This window comes from Lepidochelys olivacea (assembly GCF_965140295.1).
Source record: "Lepidochelys olivacea isolate rLepOli2 genome assembly, chromosome: 2".
In the NCBI taxonomy this organism is placed as follows: domain Eukaryota; kingdom Metazoa; phylum Chordata; order Testudines; family Cheloniidae; genus Lepidochelys; species Lepidochelys olivacea.
Genome location: NC_140412.1, coordinates 271,990,087 through 272,004,728, shown reverse-complemented (window position 1 = coordinate 272,004,728; position 14,642 = coordinate 271,990,087). Strand labels below are relative to the sequence as shown.

Below are 14,642 nucleotides of genomic sequence, written 5' to 3'. Positions count from 1 at the left end.
AAAAAGCACAAGATCTAATCCGCAAAGACACACCCCTGGAACCCTGACCTGGGATATTCTATCTACTACCCAAGATCCATAAACCTGGAAATCCTGGGCGCCCCGTCATCTCAGGCATTGGCACCCTGACAGCAGGATTGTCTGGCTATGTAGACTCCCTCCTCAGGGCCTATGCTACCAGCACTCCCAGCTACCTTCGAGACACCACTGACTTCCTGAGGAAATTACAATCCATCGGTGATCTTCCTAATAACACCATCCTGGCCACTATGGATGTAGAAGCCCTCTACACCAACATTCCACACAAAGATGGACTACAAGCCGTCAAGAACACTATCCCCGATAATGTCACGGCTAACCTGGTGGCTGAACTTTGTGACTTTGTACTTACCCATAACTATTTTACATTTGGGGACAATGTATACCTTCAAATCAGCGGCACTACTATGGGTACCCGCATGGCCCCACAGTATGCCAACATTTTTATGGCTGACTTAGAACAGCGCTTCCTCAGCTCTCGTCCCCTAACGCCCCTACTCTACTTGCGCTATATTGATGACATCTTCATCATCTGGACCCATGGAAAAGAAGCCCTTGAGGAATTCCACCATGATTTCAACAATTTCCATCCCACCATCAACCTCAGCCTGGTCCAGTCCACACAAGAGATCCACTTTCTGGACACTACAGTGCTAATAAACGATGGTCACATAAACACCACCGGAAACCTACTGACTGCTATTCCTACCTACATGCCTCCAGCTTTCATCCACACCACATCACACAATCCATTGTCTACAGCCAAGCTCTGCGATAAAACCGCATTTGCTCCAACCCCTCAGACGGAGACATACACCTACAAGATCTCTATCAAGCATTCTTACAACTACAATACCCACCTGCGGAAGTGAAGAAACAGATTGACAGAGCCAGAAGAGTTCCCAGAAGTCACCCACTACAGGACAGGCCTAACAAAGAAAATAACAGAACGCCACTAGCCGTCACCTTCAGCCCCCAGCTAAAACCCCTCCAACTCATTATTAAGGATCTACAACCTATCCTTAAGGATGACCCAACACTCTCACAAATCTTGGGAGACAGGCCAGTCCTTGCCTACAGACAGCCCCCCAATGTGAAGCGAATACTCACCAGCAACCACATACCACACAACAGAACCACTAACCCAGGAACCTATCCTTGCAACAAAGCCTGTTGCCAACTGTGCCCACATATCTATTCAGGGGACACCATCACTTGGCGTAATAACATCAGCCACACTATCAGAGGCTCGTTCACCTGCACATCCACCAATGTGATATATGCCATCATGTGCCAGCAATGCCCCTCTGCCTCTGCTAAGTCATTATGCAAGGTAACCTATTTCCCCTTGTTTTTTCCTACTCCCCCTCCCCCCTTCCCGGACGTTCTTGTTAAACCCTGGATTTGTGCTGGAAATGGCCCACCTTGATTATTATACACGTTGTTAGGAGAGTGGTCACTTTAGGTAAGCTATTACCAGCAGGAGAGTGGGGTGGGGGGAGGTATTTTTTCATGCTTTGTGTGTATAAAAAGATCTTCTACACTTTCCACTGTATGCATCCGATGAAGTGAGCTGTAGCTCACGAACGCTTATGCTCAAATAAATTGGTTAGTTTCTAAGGTGCCACAAGCACTCCTTTTCTTGTTAGAAAAATGTCTGCCTTTAGTAGCTGCTGTTTAACATCCTCCAGAGATACTAGAGGAATGGAAAATTGTTATCACCATATGAATAGACTGAATCAACTTTTTCTTCCCCAAATACAGAACAGAAATATGTACTGAAACAGAAATATGTAGGCTTTCCTGCATTTTTGATAATTCTACCATTTTCATCTAGCACTGGACCAATTTCATAGGATTATTTTTATTCCTAATATATATCTTATTGTCCTTAACATTGTTGGCCATAAATTTCTCCTTGTGTCCTTTGATTCCCTTGTCAATTCACTACAATTCCTAACTTCTGATTTATATTCATTACTATCAACTTTCCCTTTCTTCCATTTGTTATCTATTTTATAGTTTTCTTCACTTCCCCTCTAAACCAGGTCAGTGTTTTAACCAGTATGGCCATTTCCCTCGATTGTGGCTTTTTGGGCATCTAGTAAGATATTCTTAAATGATTCCCAATATCATTTACATTTTTCTGATTAAATTCTTCTTTCCTGCTGGTTTGGCTCATATTTTTTCAGCTGTGTGAAACTGGTCCTATTAAAGCACCAAGTGTGTGTGTATATTACTGGTCTGGACTTCATTCTATTTGCACATTATAAATGTGATCAAGTTCCAATGGTTAATCACCCTCACTGCTAAAAAATTATGCCTTATTTCTAATTTGAATTTGTCTGGCTTGTTTCCAGACACTGTTCCTTGCTCTGCCTTTCTCTGCTAGAGCACCCAGTCTTTCCTCCCTGTGGGGGTACTTGAACACTGTAATCAAGTCACCTCTCAATTGTCTTTTTGATAAACTAAACAGATTGAGCTCACTAAGTGTCTCAGTATAAGGCATGTTCTCCAGCCCTCATATTTTTGCGGTTCTTTTCTGCAGCTGCTTCAATTTTTCAACATGATTCTAAAAATGTGGATACCAAAACTGTATGGAGTATTCTAGTATTGATCTCATTAACAGTGCACACAAAGGTAAACTCATCTCCTTGCTCCAACTCATCACTCCCTGTTTATGCATTCAAGGACTGCATTACCATTTTTTGCCACAGGATCACACTGGGATCTTCTGTTCTGTTGCTTGTCCACTGTGGCCCCTAAATCCTGTTCTGTCACTGCTTTCCAGGAAACGATCCTCCACTCTGTAGGTATGGCCTGCATTTTATTTGAATGGACCCAGTTTACTAAGTGGTCCAGATCACTGTGTGTGACTGTCCTGTCCTCATCTACCAATCCGCCAATCTAATTGCCATCCACAAATGTTACCAGCTATTGGGTAATTGAAGCTTGAGCAGGCATAATGTACGGGTTATCTAAAATCCAAAGGACTGATATGCTGCAACCCAATTGGATAAAGATTATGTATAAAAAACTTAAGTGAACATGGGCTCAAACTGGAGATACACTAGAGCAGAAACTAAAGAATGGGACTGAAGGACCAGATCAAGGGATCAGAGAAGGCGATAAGTATCATGGAAGATGGAAGTACTTCCTAATGCCGCAGAATGTGGTAACTTGGGCCCATTTACCAATTCTGTCTTGTCTGTTATTGCCATAAATGTATGGCCAGACACTGTAAGTGCCAATAATTCTGTCTGAAGTAGAATAGAGGTGAAAATTGATTTAAGACTAAATTGTGAAAATAGGGGTTTGTGTGCAGACTAATGCCCCACTGCTGTTTGAGAAACCTATTGCTGCAAATCCATCCATGTCCTGCACATTGCTGAGTCACAGTCCTGCACAGCAGATGGTTAGTGGCCCTGCACACTTGCACGACAATCACATAGCTTGTGTTGGCCAGTTTGTAGTGTAGACATGGCCTTATGTGCCTCACACTGGCACAGCTATGCTAGTCAGCGGTGTGAAAAAAATACACCGCCAGTGACACAGCTAACTAACTTAGGTGGCTGTATACCACCTCCCTAGCTCAGTATATTTCGGTTTTCCCTAGCCCCGTTCAGAATGTTCACTTTAGAGCCCAGAGAGGAAAAAGCATTGCCAGCTGCCTTCACCATAGGGTGATCCTACCCCTGTAGTGCCATGTCATGAGCACAGTGTGCACAGCAGCAGAGTTGCCATGGCACCCATACATCCTGCAGAAGAACCAGTCACCCCCCCCAGTGATCTGAAGGAGCAGGGCATCATCCCTGCAGACGGCTCCTTTCCCAGATTAACGAACAGCTTAGCTAGCAAGGTTAACAATCAAGTCAAAGGTCTGTAGCATTTGAGGGATAATATTCTAACACAAGGGTTCTCAAACTGGAGGTCAGGACCCCTCAGGGGATCACAAGGTTCTTACATTGGGGGTCACGAGCTGTCAGCCTCCACCCCAAACCCCACTTTGCCTCCAGCATTTATAATGGTGTTAAATATATTAAAAGTGTTTTTAATTTATAAGGGGGAGTCTCACTCAGAGGCTTGCTATCTGAAAAGGGTCACCAGTACAAAAGTTTGAGAACTTCTGTTCTAACAGGTCTCCATGGGTATTGTGAAGCTCACATAAGCTCCTGTATTAGCTGACAGTCTCAGCAGCTGGGCATTTTGTGTCACCAGATGGGCATCTCATTTACAGTGGATGAGGAGTTACCATCTATAACCACCACTGGATGAGTGACAGGGGGGTTGCTCTCAACAGCTCTAGAGAAGGAGCAGAGTGGCAAGTGCATACCCCCTCATCTCAGCAAAGGTTCTTCCCAACTGAAGAAGGGGCAGAGAGCAAGAGTAGCAGACAGATACAGATTCAATGCCCAAAAGAGTTGCTGCAGTCTCACTAAGGTCTCCTCTTGGGATACCCTTGTGTACATCTTAAAAACTGAAGCCTCAGAGAGAAGGCATCAGACACCATAGTAAAAAGCACAGTATACTAATCTAGATAGGACAGAAAAGAAGCAGCAGAAAGCAGCTAATGCATCACTTTATGCAGCCTGAATTGGGCTGCCGCGGGGTGGAGGGCAGCCATTCTAAAAGACTGAATCGCTGTAAGACTCATATTCTAGCCCCTTGTCCATATACCTTTGATCAGGCTCCCCCATCCCGAAGTCAATACACTCTAGCTGCCTGAACTCCCCTATGCATGCTCTCCCAGGACTACGTCTCCTTCCATGCATGTTCACCAGCCATGTCTGGCTCCTGACAAACACACATCTGAATGGGACTAAGCAACTGTTAGCTCACCCTCACTAGGTCCATGACTTCTGTAAGATATTTGACTTAGTTGGGTGAGGTAATATCTTTTACTAGACCAACTTCTGTTGGTGAGAAACACAAACTTCAAGCCACATGGAGTTCCTCTTCACCTGACGAAGAGCTCTGTATGGCTCAAAAGTTTGTCTTCCTCACCACCTGAAGTTGGTCCAATAAAAGATATTATCTCACCCCCCTTGTCTCTCTAATATCCTGGGACCGACAGCTACATCTACACTGAATTTAAATTAGTTGACATTCAGATTTAGTACAGGGTCACCCTATGGTGAGGGCAGCTGGCAATTTTTTCCCCCCTCTGGGCTCTAAAGTGAATTTTCAGCATTGGTCTAGAGAAGCTGCATCTTAATGGAGTGAAAGAATAGGAATCCCAAGAGGAAAACATAGTACACCACTAACAAGCCAGGGTTCAAGAGGTATTTGTGTGATTGCAGCAGTGAACACATCAGGGAATCCAAGTGTGTCAGAGAATGGGGACAGTGCATACATTAATATGCAGTCAAGGCATTCTTGTTCTGATTCAGGTCTCTTATTTACAACTTATTTCCAGTTGTTCCTATGACCCTACTGTAATTTTCATCCCCTGCTCCCAACAGCGCTTTGGGTGAGTTTTATGTGGCTAAGTGTAGATTGGCAGTAATCTTATAGTTCCCTCCCCGTCACGCCCACAACCCACTCTGTGGGAGTGTCACTGTACCATATGAGAAGAAACTTGTGATAATTTGTGAGGAACCAAGTTAATTTGCATGGGAAGAAACTTTAATTACTTTTCCTATGAAACCAAATTTTTCAATTGCCCTGCCCACCCCTTGGCCTCACACACCCATCTTTCCCAGGGCAGGACTGGGGCTGGGAAGGAGGGTGAAGGTGCAAGTGTTAAGGTGCTGGGGAACCACTAGTAGCTTCTGGTCCTTCAGGTGCTATTGGCCTGTTCCTGCTCAAAGAGGGCCATGGCCAGGTGCGAGCGGGAGGAGAGCCCCTCCAGGTTACTGAGCACACAGCGGTGATACAGTTCCTCGCTCAGCCGGGGGTTGCAGCTCCTCAGCATATATTTCTGCACCAGCCCTGGCTCCACAGCCCGGAACAGGTGCAGGCCAGAGTAGCGAAGGAAGACATCAAATACTTCCATGCTCTCCAGCACTTCGTCCCGGTCCAAAATGTCAGCTGCCAGCTTGGTGCGTGCTGCCATGTAGTCAGAGTTGTAGAAACAAGCCTCAGCAAAGGCATGACGGTCAAAGTGCCCATCCCTCAGGAAGTCAGTGCTGGAGGAGGAGGCCTGCTCGCCATGGTACATCAGCACTGGGTTGAACTCCTGGAAGTGCATTGGGAAGAAGACCTGCCAGTTGCTGATGGTGTTCATGCGGCAGCGATTCAGGAACTCCGTGTTAACCTCTGTCCAAACGCTGGCCAAGAAGAAGAGGGTGTCCACAGGGTGCTTCTTTGACACTATGTCCATGAGCTTCACCTGGGATGGCACCTCAGTTTTTACGCTGATCCAGGGAATTTTCACCTCTGCATACCGTTTTTCCAGCTCTCCCACCATAGCTTTGACCCCAGCAAAGACATCCAGCTGGCTGACCCGCTGAGCATCATAAGGCTGGTAGATGAAGAGCAGGGTTAGCAGGGCATTGTCATGTGTGTCCAGCGTGTTCATGGCAAACGTGTCCAGGAAGTTGCTGACAAAGTCCACCTCCTGCACGGTCAGGGGCAGCACCAGCTGCACGCGTGTGGCCTCTGTCACATAGGGCATGGGGATGATCTCTACCTTGCTGAGGGGCCGCACTAGACTCACCCGCTTAGCCAGAACATGGCTGTGGCCCTTCTGGGTTACAGCCTCCAGCAAGAGATCCAGCATGTACTCCATGCCCCGTGTGGGGTCAAAGCGCCGGTAGCCATTCAGCAATTGTTGCTTGTAGAAACGAAGCTGGGGCTGGTAACGGCTGTTGAGATGCTGGAGTGCTGCCTCAATGATGTCACTAACATCGGCCTTGCTGGCTCCAGCCAGCTCACATTTGGGGGAGCCATCGGGACAGGAGAAGAGGTGCTGCTCTGTGAAGTAGTCCCAGCTAATCACCTCAAAGCGGGATTTGGGGACAAAGGGAGCATTGATGCCTATGGGCCATGTCAGCCCCCCCTCGCGGGCTGGTGTCAGCGATGTCAGATTCCTGATCTGCATCTGTGAAGAAAGTACACTGCTATTTATAGAATCAAACGTGTAGGGCTGGAAAGGACCTTGAGAAGTCACCTAGTCCAGTCCCCACGCTGAGGCAGGACGAAGTATACCCCAAACCATCCCTGACAGGTATTTGTCCAACTTGTTCTTAAATACGTCCACCTTTCTTGGAAGCCTGTTCCAGAGCTTAACTACCCTTATAATCAGATTTTTTCTAATATCTAACCTAAATCTCCCTTGCTGCAGATATTAAGCCCTTTACTTCTTGTCCTACCTTCAGTGGACATGGAGAACAATTGATCCCCATGCTCTTTATAACAACCCTTAACATATTTGAAGACTGTTATAAGGTCCCCCCACCCTTAGTCTTCTTTTTTCAAGAGTAAACATGCCCACTTTAACCTTTCCTCAGGTTTTCTAAATATTTTATCCTTTTTATCGCTCTTCTCTAGACTCTAATTTGTTCACATCTTTCCTAAAGTGTGGCACCCAACAGTGGGCACAGTACTCCAGCCAAGGCCTCACCAATGCCAAGTAGAGTGGGACAAATATCTCCCATGTGTTACACATGACACTCCTATTACTACACCCCAGAATATTAGCCTTTTCACAACTGCATCCCATTGTTGGCTCATATTGAATTTATAATCCACTATAACCCTCAGATACTTTTCAGCAATACTACCACCTAGTCAGTTATTCCCTATTTTGTATTCTTCCATTTGATTTTTCTAACTCAAACCCTACCATGACATTGCCCCTATTTTCTTTCCCTTTTATCTTAACCCAGCAGCTTTCAACTTATCTGCCTCTTACCTCCTTGTGGACTCAAAACAAGTGTATGTATTCTCGCTGTGTAATGCAACATTTCCTCTCTTTCGCCCCATCTTTCCTTCCTGAACAAGCTATACCCTCTATACCAATATTCCAGTCATGAGATTTATCCCACCAAGTCTGATGCTAATTAAGCCATAACTTAGCTTGTGTACTATTACATCCAGTTCTTCCTGTTTATTCTCCATACTCCTTGCTTTTGTGTATAGACATCTATAATGTTGAGCAGATTCCTTCACTGTTTTCCCTCTTGTTGTTCCTATGACCCTACTGTAATTTTCATCCCCTGCTCCCAACAGCTAGCCCTCTGTTAAGGTCACCTTTTTTTTTTTTTTTTAATATCTACTTGTGGGCTTTTGTCAACTGCCCCTCTGAATCTAGTTTAAAGCTCTCCTCACTAGGTTGGTGAGTCAGTGTCTGAAGATGCTCTTCTCCTGGAGAGGCAAGTGGTCTGGTCCCTCTTTCTGCCCCCCTCTCCAACCCCAGAGGGGCAAATGGCCTGATCCCTCCTCTCTACCTAGAGCTTCCTGAATCCTTGGTGGTCCAGGACAGTAGTGATTCTGATACCACACCCTCCTTGTGCAGGGGCTATTTCCATAGAGGAGTCTGCCACTGCCTGGCTGTCAGAGATTCTCTGTTCCCTCACAGACCTGAAAAAAAGAGATCCTGTCTAACCTCACTCCATCTCTGTCTTAGGTTCCCCATCAGTGTTCCCCCACCCAGATACCTGGAGTTGCTGGATCTCCTGGTAGGCTCTGTCCAGCTGGATCCTGCTGAAATGCTTGTGCAGTCGGTACATGAGGGTCCCCTCAGAGACAGGGTGCACAGTGAGCGCCGCCTGGAAGTCCTCACCCTCCTCCTTCTCTAGGTCTGCATTTTTGGCCAGTTCATAGGAGCGGTAATGCTGGCCCTGAAATGGATAAGACTCAGGGAGACTGGTTAGGAACCCTGGGACTCACACTGGGTCCTCCCTCCCCCACCCACTCACTCTGAAGGGGGTGAGACCCAGAGAGACAAACATGTGGGCACGAGAGGGGGTTTCACTCTCTGCTCCTCACTTCATAGATCATAGGAGAATTCAGATCTCCTTGTTGTTTCTTTCTATCCCAGGCTGCTTCCCACCCCCTTGAAAAACTGTGAAATTGATGAAATCTGACTAAATCTGTTCTCTCAAATGTCAGTCTAGCTCCACTTCCCAAGTGCTGAGGGTGAAGCTGAGCTCTTGTTCCATGCTGCTACCCCACACTTTCTTTCTTCCCAGTACTTCGCAGCATAGGTTTGGGGGCACTCACCCCTTTACCCTATGACACAGGCTTGTGAGGGTGTGGAGTCTATTGGGTTGAGGCTGTGCCCTAAATCCTGGAGGGACAATACCTGGTGCTGGGAGATGCAACTGATGCCCAGGAAGTCGATGATGCAGCGTCCCAGCCATTCATCCGGGCGCACACTGAGAATCTCATTACGGCAGCTGTCCAGATGCTGATGCAACTTGAGCAGCAGGCTCCGGGAAACCAAGTAGCCAAAGCCACCATGGCAATAGCGGGCCTGTTCATCCCCCCCAATGAACTCCTCAGCCCGTCCTAGGTAAACATCCTGATTAATGCTTAGGTGTGTCACCAGGGCCTTGATCTGCTCGGCCTGGGCATAGGTGTCATCCTGCATGACATAGAACCAGTCATAGTCACCCCCAAAGTGCTGATGGATGTAGCGCATGGTCTCATACATCAGCCAGACGGGGCGTTCGTCCCCATGTGACACCAATGCCATGCCATGCGGCACCTTGGCACTGCGCAACCCTGTAAAGTATAGCAAGTGTGGGAAGTGATGGGCCACGGTCTTGTTCACTGCCACAGCCAGTGTGTTCATGGTTGCCTTGGAGGTGAGCACAGCCACAAAGAGCCGTTCATGGAAGCCCAGCTCTGTCTGGATATAGCGAGTCCTGCAGGGAAAAGCCATGGTTACAACACAAGCAGCTGGGAGAAGGGAAAGAAACAGATCTATCCCTATATTCACATCAGAGATAGAGGGGGCACCCATACCCCCTTGATGTTTTGAGTAATCAGATTCCTTTCAAAGCTCTGACTTAGGGCTCAGCTGTGTGTACACATTACTAACAATCTCACATTTTTTAGGCATCTTCCTACTTCACAGAAATCAAAGCCAGTTAGCATCCTAACACTTGTATCCAACTATACAGAGAGATGGCATCACCCACTAATGAAAGACTGCCCCCTCTGGGCTGGGATGCAGCAGTGGTTTAACAGCCACACAGCAATCCTGAACAACAGTTTAGGGCAAGAAGTGAAGCTAACTATTGCATTCAATAGAAATTGTAGGGGGGAAGTTCAAGGGGGCAAAATGTAAATATATGAGAGATCCTTGGATTCCCTGGCGATTACATCTTGACTCCTGCAAAAGTGTCACAGGATCTTTAATGACCACAGATGATCAAGATCTTGCTTTTATATCATACTTGAAAGGTAGCAGTCTGGCAGCACCAACTCAGAGAGGAAACTGACCCTGAGGGATCTACCCACCCAGCAGTATAGCACCCCTGAGTGCCATACGATAGCATTAGGATCAGCACTCACTAAACAGGGAGTGCACTCACTACCAAGCCCCCAACACTGCTCCCTGAAACCTCTGTTTCCTATCCAAGTACTAGGAACATAGAAATTGCCAGACTGGATCAGACCCAAGGTCCATCTGGTCCACTGTCCTGTCTCTAAGGATGGCCAGCACCACCGGTATCAGAGGAAGCTGCAAGAAGTCTTCTAATCACTAGTAGTTTGACTGGTTTTAACCCTGAAGCATGAGGTTAAATATTTCTTCCAAAATTTATGTTAGCACTATAAGAAGTTTGGCCTCATTAACATCCTGTGGCACTGAGTGAAAAGTATTTCCTTTGATCATTTTTGACTTTCCCACCTTTTAATTTAATTGAATGTCCCCTTTTTTTGTGTGTGTGTTTTGAGACAGGGAGAACAGAAGTTGCTGATCTCTCTTTAGACCCTTCATTATTTTATATCCTTTAATCATGTCCCCACTTGTCTCCTTCCTGAGGTAACAGTCCCAATCTTTTCAGCCACATCATAGGAAAAGTTTTTTTCATCACCTAATCATTCTTGTCTTCCTTCCCTGAACCCCCTCTATTCTACAATGTGCTGCACACAATACCCAGATGAGGCCATGCCATTGACTTATAGAAATGCATTAATTTTTTTTATTATTCTCCATTCCATTCCTGATGTAACCGAACATCTTGTTTGCTTTTTTTGACTGCATCTGCAGACTGAGCAGAGATCTCCATGCAGCTGTCTATGATGACACCAGGTTGCTTTCCTGAATTGATTTTGAACTGTGTAAGGTATGAGTAGGTTTTTCTCCCCTCCAATGTGTACTGCTTTGCTGTTAGCAACACTGAATTCACTTTGCCATTAAGTTGCCTCTTCATCTAGTGTGATACAGTCTCTGTGAAGTTTCTCATGGTCTGCTCTGGTCTTGACTAATAAAAGTAACATCATCTGCAAATTTTGGTACTTTACTGCTCATCTCTATGGTGGGGTGTCTACCCAACACTGTAATGAAAAGGGTTAAAACTGGAGCTTGGGAGCTCAATTAAAAAGTGCCTGGCCACACCTGCAGGGTTGGCCAGTCACAATGACTCATGAATCTTAACTGAGAGAAGTGGGAATCAGTATAAATAGAGGAAGTCTGTGACAGAAGGGGTGACAGCTGAATTTAGTAGGAGGGGCTTAGTGAGTGTTTTAGGAAAGTGGGGTAACATTAAAAAAGCTCTACTATATTTTTTTAAGGATACTCAGCAGGGTAAGAGAGCGTAGTGGCATGGATGTATGGGGAATATAGTAGGTGATGGTTATACTCAGTAGACGAGTCAGCTTCACCATAAAGCATAAGAAGATGAAGGGTACTGCAGGGAGAGAGTTAGGAACTCTGCAGTTGCTCTCTGGGATCAGAGAATGGAAACAGCCCTGGCAGACATTCAATTGACGACTAAGAGAAGAATAAAAGATCAAGCCTAAGAAGGGTAGGAGGGGATTTAAGCTTACACTTTTACTTTGGGATTTATTGGGGAATTCCAGGAGGGAGCACTGAGAGTCCTAGCCCTGGGAGAAGGGTGAACTCAGACAGGTTGTGGGACAGGCCTCCTTATAGGCTTAGTAAGGAACAGTCCAGGGAAACAGCAGCAAGAAGATTGAGGGATCCATAAGAAGACTTTGCCTCTCACCCCTGGACTATTTAATTTCTTTAGTAGCCTATCTTATCAAAGCCATTTTGAAAGTTGAACTAAGTTGTCAACCGCTTCTCCTTTATCTGCCACTTTTCCACATTCAAAGAATTCTAATACATTAGTGGGAGACAATTTTCCTTTGGAGAAACTGTGCTGGTTATACCTTGTCACATCATAATCTTCCAGCCATTTTATTATACTATATTTAATTATAGTTTCAACCAACTAACCCAGTCTGACCCTGTTTAGCCCGTAACAGCTGATGGGACCCCATGTTAGACACAGGTGGTCACCTTCACCTCACAATGACTTGCTCAAAAGGAGCGTCTCTTACCTGAGCACTTTCTTGTAAGGCTTATTGGGGTCTCGGTAGTAGGGAACAATCCTGGGTTTGAAGTCCTCATCATTCTGGCTTGACCTTTCTCCAGGAACAGTGTCCTGCTGCATTTTCCCTGCAAACAGCCCATTATTTACCCCTGTGTCCATGCAAGTATCCTCCCCATCACTCTGGATCCAGGAGACGCGCAGCAGGCTTAGACTGCATCCCAAGGAGAGACCCAGGATGAGTGGCAGTGCAGGCCGCAGGAAGGCAAGGAGAGTAGCCAGACGCATGGCAGAGCTATCATGAAACAATACGCAGAATCTTCAACAAGAAAGTATCTAGAATCTCAAAAAATCTGGACGAAGGGAGATCTAGAAATGCACCAAAACCTGAGAGAGTTAGAAAACAGTGATCCAGACGCATGAGAGGCACGATGTCTCACTTAAAGGCAGTAGTAGGCCACAGATCTAGCTCAGTCATGAGTGTGTAACAGTGTCAGAGGATAAACCACAAAGTTCAGAGAATTTGGCAATATGGCTCATGTTGGAAAGAAAATTAAATGAGCCCCAGGTAGTGTCCATGCCTGGGGATGTGGAAAGTCATTCCCAGCTCCTTGACAGGTGAGGCAGACAGTGCTCCAGCCCTGAGATCTGTGAATCCAGTCAGCTCCAGGGACTTCAAGATACAAACACTTCTCACATGGGATGGAATCAGAAAGTTTCCTGAACTTCCAAGTACAGGAGCCTTAGGAGCAGAGGGAGAAAGAAACCAATGCTCAGGTCCCCTGGAATAACATCTGGCAACATGAAACACTGACCCTTTGCAGCTGGTGGACAGTGTCTCAGTGGTGACTCAGGCTAACAGCATGAGAGCCTGTCCCACCTGCTTGTTTCTTGGTTCCAAGCTGCTGCACTTTTGATGGTCCCATCCAGGCTACCTAGAGAGAGGGAAACTGAACAACCAGAACTGCAGGATTGAATCTGCCTCAGTGACAACTGTGCAGACTCAGATTAAGGTTAGGATACCCTAAACTCCAGAGCTGGGATTACCATTCACCCCCTGCTAAGAGAGAGGTCAGAGGCTCCACTTCTGAGACAATGCCAGGGAGACTGGCTAGCACTTCCTGCATGGGAAAGGATGAGGCCCTCAGCAGAGGTAGTGGAGGGACATGGGTGACGGGGGATTTTCCCCTTAAAGTACAAGTTCCAGTGCAGCCCCAGGCTGGGCAGACTGGCTGGGTGAGGATACTGGGCTTTCCACCCCTAAAGCCTGTGTTCCAGTGCCACGCTTACTGGACAAATATGCTCAACATAACTCAGCACCCAGACCTTAGCTGGTAGCTTCAGCAGAGCGGGAACAGGTGGACTAGGGCCTGGAGAAAGAGTTCTCCTCTTTTCCCTAGAGCTCCTCCAAGGCAGGGCTGAATCCCACCGGCAAGGCGCCCTGCGAGGAGAAAACGTGTCCGGGGAGGCCTGGGCGGTCCAGCCCGGGCCCGCGCAAGGGAAGGTCCCAGAGAAACGCCCCCGGTTCTGCCCCGGGGGGGGAAGGGGCGGCTGGCGAGCCCCGGGCTCCCGGGCTCCGGGGGCAGCCCTGCTCCAGCTGAGGGAGGGGAGCGAGGCCCCAGCACAGCGCCTGGCCCCCCGCCTGCCCAGGCATCGCCCTGCTGGGGCCGCTCCCCGCTACCTGCCGGACGCTCCCGCCGCAGGGGCCCGGGCCCGGGCCAGGCTCGGCTCCCGGCCAGGCAGGAGGAGCCGGGGGCGCGCAGCAGCTCGGGGCGCCGGGTCAGGCTGGCATCGCTCGCGTCCGACAGCCGCCAGCTCAGCCGCCTCCCGCCAGCCCCGCTCCCTCCTCTTCCCCTCTCGATGGTCCCTCCCGCGTCGCTCTCTCCGCCAGACCCCGCCGACTCTATGGTTCAGTGCGCGTGCGCAGGCCTCACGCCCAGAGCCGCCGCCGCCGCTCCCTGCGCTTTGCAGCCACGCCCCGCCGGCCCTCGGCCCCGCCCCCGCGCCGGGGCCCCGCCCCGGGTCCTGCCGCGCCGCGCCCCGGCCGGGCCCTTGCGCCGGCCCAGCGCGCCGGCCGCCCGGCCGGAGGGGGGAAGGCGCGGCCGTGGGCGCAGCCAGGGGTGAAGCGAGCCGTGCCGTCCCGCCCCGCCCCGC

General features: G+C 48.1%; 1 protein-coding gene across 4 annotated transcripts; it reads right to left on the bottom strand.

Moving 5' to 3' along the window:
• Positions 1 to 5,642: 5,642 nt before the first annotated feature.
• Positions 5,643 to 14,352, bottom strand: CHPF2 (chondroitin polymerizing factor 2). Of its 4 annotated transcripts, XM_084621524.1 has the most exons (6): positions 14,170 to 14,352; positions 13,369 to 13,423; positions 12,499 to 13,230; positions 9,287 to 9,851; positions 8,640 to 8,822; positions 5,643 to 7,081 (listed from the first exon to the last, which is right to left on the bottom strand). In XM_084621524.1, exons 3-6 carry the CDS (start codon positions 12,774 to 12,776, stop codon positions 5,819 to 5,821), a joined length of 2,289 nt encoding a protein of 762 aa, XP_084477650.1. In that variant the 5' UTR covers positions 12,777 to 13,230; positions 13,369 to 13,423; positions 14,170 to 14,352; the 3' UTR covers positions 5,643 to 5,818. The 4 variants fall into 4 exon arrangements, with proteins under 4 accessions (XP_084477650.1, XP_084477648.1, XP_084477649.1 ...); XM_084621522.1 differs by having other exon boundaries at positions 12,499 to 13,423; positions 13,815 to 14,352; XM_084621523.1 differs by having other exon boundaries at positions 12,499 to 13,423.
• Positions 14,353 to 14,642: the final 290 nt, after the last annotated feature.